Source organism: Mesitornis unicolor, unplaced genomic scaffold, assembly GCF_000695765.1.
Source record: "Mesitornis unicolor isolate BGI_N332 unplaced genomic scaffold, ASM69576v1 scaffold5878, whole genome shotgun sequence".
Lineage (NCBI taxonomy): Eukaryota > Metazoa > Chordata > Aves > Mesitornithiformes > Mesitornithidae > Mesitornis > Mesitornis unicolor.
Window position 1 is genome coordinate 37,459 of NW_010199668.1, and position 2,248 is coordinate 39,706.

The following is a 2,248-nucleotide window of genomic DNA, read 5'->3' on the forward strand; positions in this document are numbered from 1 at the left end:
GATTACATTGTTGGAATGTACTTGTACAGCGCTCAGGAGATAGAAGATACAGTACAGGAGACAGAAGTTATTTTGCGGCTGTTTAAAATGTAGAGAGAACTCTGTCAAAGGGGTTGACTGGGTCTGGATGGCATATCATATAATGCATTTCAATGGGATTTTGTTTTATAAATTGGGCTTCAGTATCAGGCTTTACAGTGTGCATATAATTTGTATGTCTAAGATGGCTGCAAAACTTACTCTAATGGGAAATAAACCAAGTTGATTTTTAACTCGATTTTGTTTAAGATTGGGACCAACTTTGAAACTTGCTAGAGTAATGCTATGCTTTTATTTTTTGAAAGAGGCTAGAATTCAGGAAGGTTGTAGGAAAGAGTTCATTAATTAACTTTGAGATTGCAGTCATCAGTTGTTTCCAAGTTGTGATGATACCGCTCTAACAGTGATACAACCCAAGTGTTGGGTTACTGTAGCATCCTGTTCTGTAACAGAATAGTGGAAATCTTAAAATATTTTGTATTCCTTTATGTTTTTGACCTTAGGAATAAAAAGCTAAACAAGCAAATAGTCTGGCAGGCAGCGTGAAGGGAAGATGTTTTCTGTATCATTCTGGATTTTGGAAGCTTATTACACTGTGTAAAGTATTTGACAATGAACCAATGATTTTGTGTGTATTATACAGGAATTTGCAGGTGAAGACACATCAGACTTATTCTTGGAGGAAAGAGAAACGGCTCTTCGGCAGGCTCAAGAGGAGAAGCATAAACTTCAGATGTCTGTACCCGGCATTCTTAATCCACATGAAATTCCTGAGGAGATGTGTGATTAAAAAATTAATAAAACAAGTTTTGCAGTTTTCTTTCTGTACAGCTACTTTGTTGTGATAGAAGAAAACAGCACTTGGATATTTGTTGACCAAAATGATGCCAATTTGTAAATTAAAATGTCACCTAGTGGCCCTTTTTCTTATGTGTTTTTTGTATAAGAAATTCTCTGTGAAATATCCTTCCATTGTTTAAGCTTTTGTTTGGTCATCTTTATTTAGATCTGCATGAAGTTGAAAATTAAGGCATTTTCAGAGTAATTACTTCATGCCCATTTTGTGGCTAAGGGGAAAATAGGCAAAAACATAACTTGTAAAAGACTATATTGCAGAATATTACAATTTCCTGTAAGAGTATCAGTTTTTAATTCGGGATCATTTTCTTTCTAGTCTGACCTGCACTCTAGGAGAAAAGGTAATGAGTAAAACAGACTGAATTACTTGTTAAGCAGAAGATTATAGTGCTGCATTTGTTTTGATCAGTTAGCAGCTTTTTGGACTGAGTGGTAAGGCTAGGCTACATGTATTTGCAAGTTGTATGGCAAGTTTGCAGCAAGGTCATGTGCATATCATCCCATTGTAAAGCGACTTTTAAAGAGTATGGGAACACAGTACAGTTAGTTATTTTTACACAGTTCTTTTGTTTTTGTGTGTGTGCTGTCGCTTTGTCGACAACAGCTTTTTGTTTTCCTCAATGAGGAGTGTTGCTCATTTGTGAGCCTTCATTAACTCGAAGTGAAATGGTTAAAATATTTATCCTGTTAGAATAGGCTGCATCTTTTTAACAACTCATAAAATAAAAAAAAAAAACCTCTGGCTTTTGAGATGACTTATACTAATTTACATTGTTTACCATGCTGTAGTGCTTAAAGAACACTACTTACAAGCAAAATAAACTTGGTTTACATTTAATTTTTTCTTTCTTTGGCTTATTCTTTTATTGGATGAAAATGCTGTGATCATATTTAAGATTTGTATCCTGAAGGCGTAGGAAGAGTTCCTTGAGGTCTAAATAACTGTTGCTTCTGGCTTGCCTCATCTCAAGGACTTTGGCTGTGCTTGAAGTTAACATGAACTAAGTGGGGTTGCATTTGGAAGTGCAGTTCCAGCTTACCTCCATGAGTAAATATTCCATGCTATGTTACTATAAAATGCCAGGAGTAAGGTACTCTTGCTCACTCTCGATATGGACTCTTTGCAATCTTTTCAAAGAGGTATTGCACTGTATCTTGACTAAACAATCGATACTAGTAAATAACACATGTAGACAAGATCTACAGTTATTTTTATATCTGAAGTTTTGTAGTTACATGATTTTCACAGATTTATAAAATATGGATACAAAACACAGTATGAACACTAAGATTGTACAGTCTTGGCCTCCCCATTTGTGTAATGTATTTTCTCTGTTTTCTAACAGTTGTT

The 2,248-nt window shown here is 35.0% G+C and overlaps 1 protein-coding gene across 1 annotated transcript in view; it reads left to right on the forward strand.

Annotated features, from left to right (window-relative positions):
• Positions 1-1,735, forward strand: part of XPO1 (exportin 1) — a 36,199-nt gene extending 34,464 nt beyond the window's left edge. Inside the window, exon 24 of the mRNA XM_010189511.1 lies at positions 683-1,735. Within this exon, the coding sequence (XP_010187813.1) occupies positions 683-829 (147 nt within the window). The 3' untranslated portion in view covers positions 830-1,735. The remainder of the gene's footprint in view (positions 1-682) is intronic.
• The last annotated feature ends 513 nt before the right edge of the window (positions 1,736-2,248 follow it).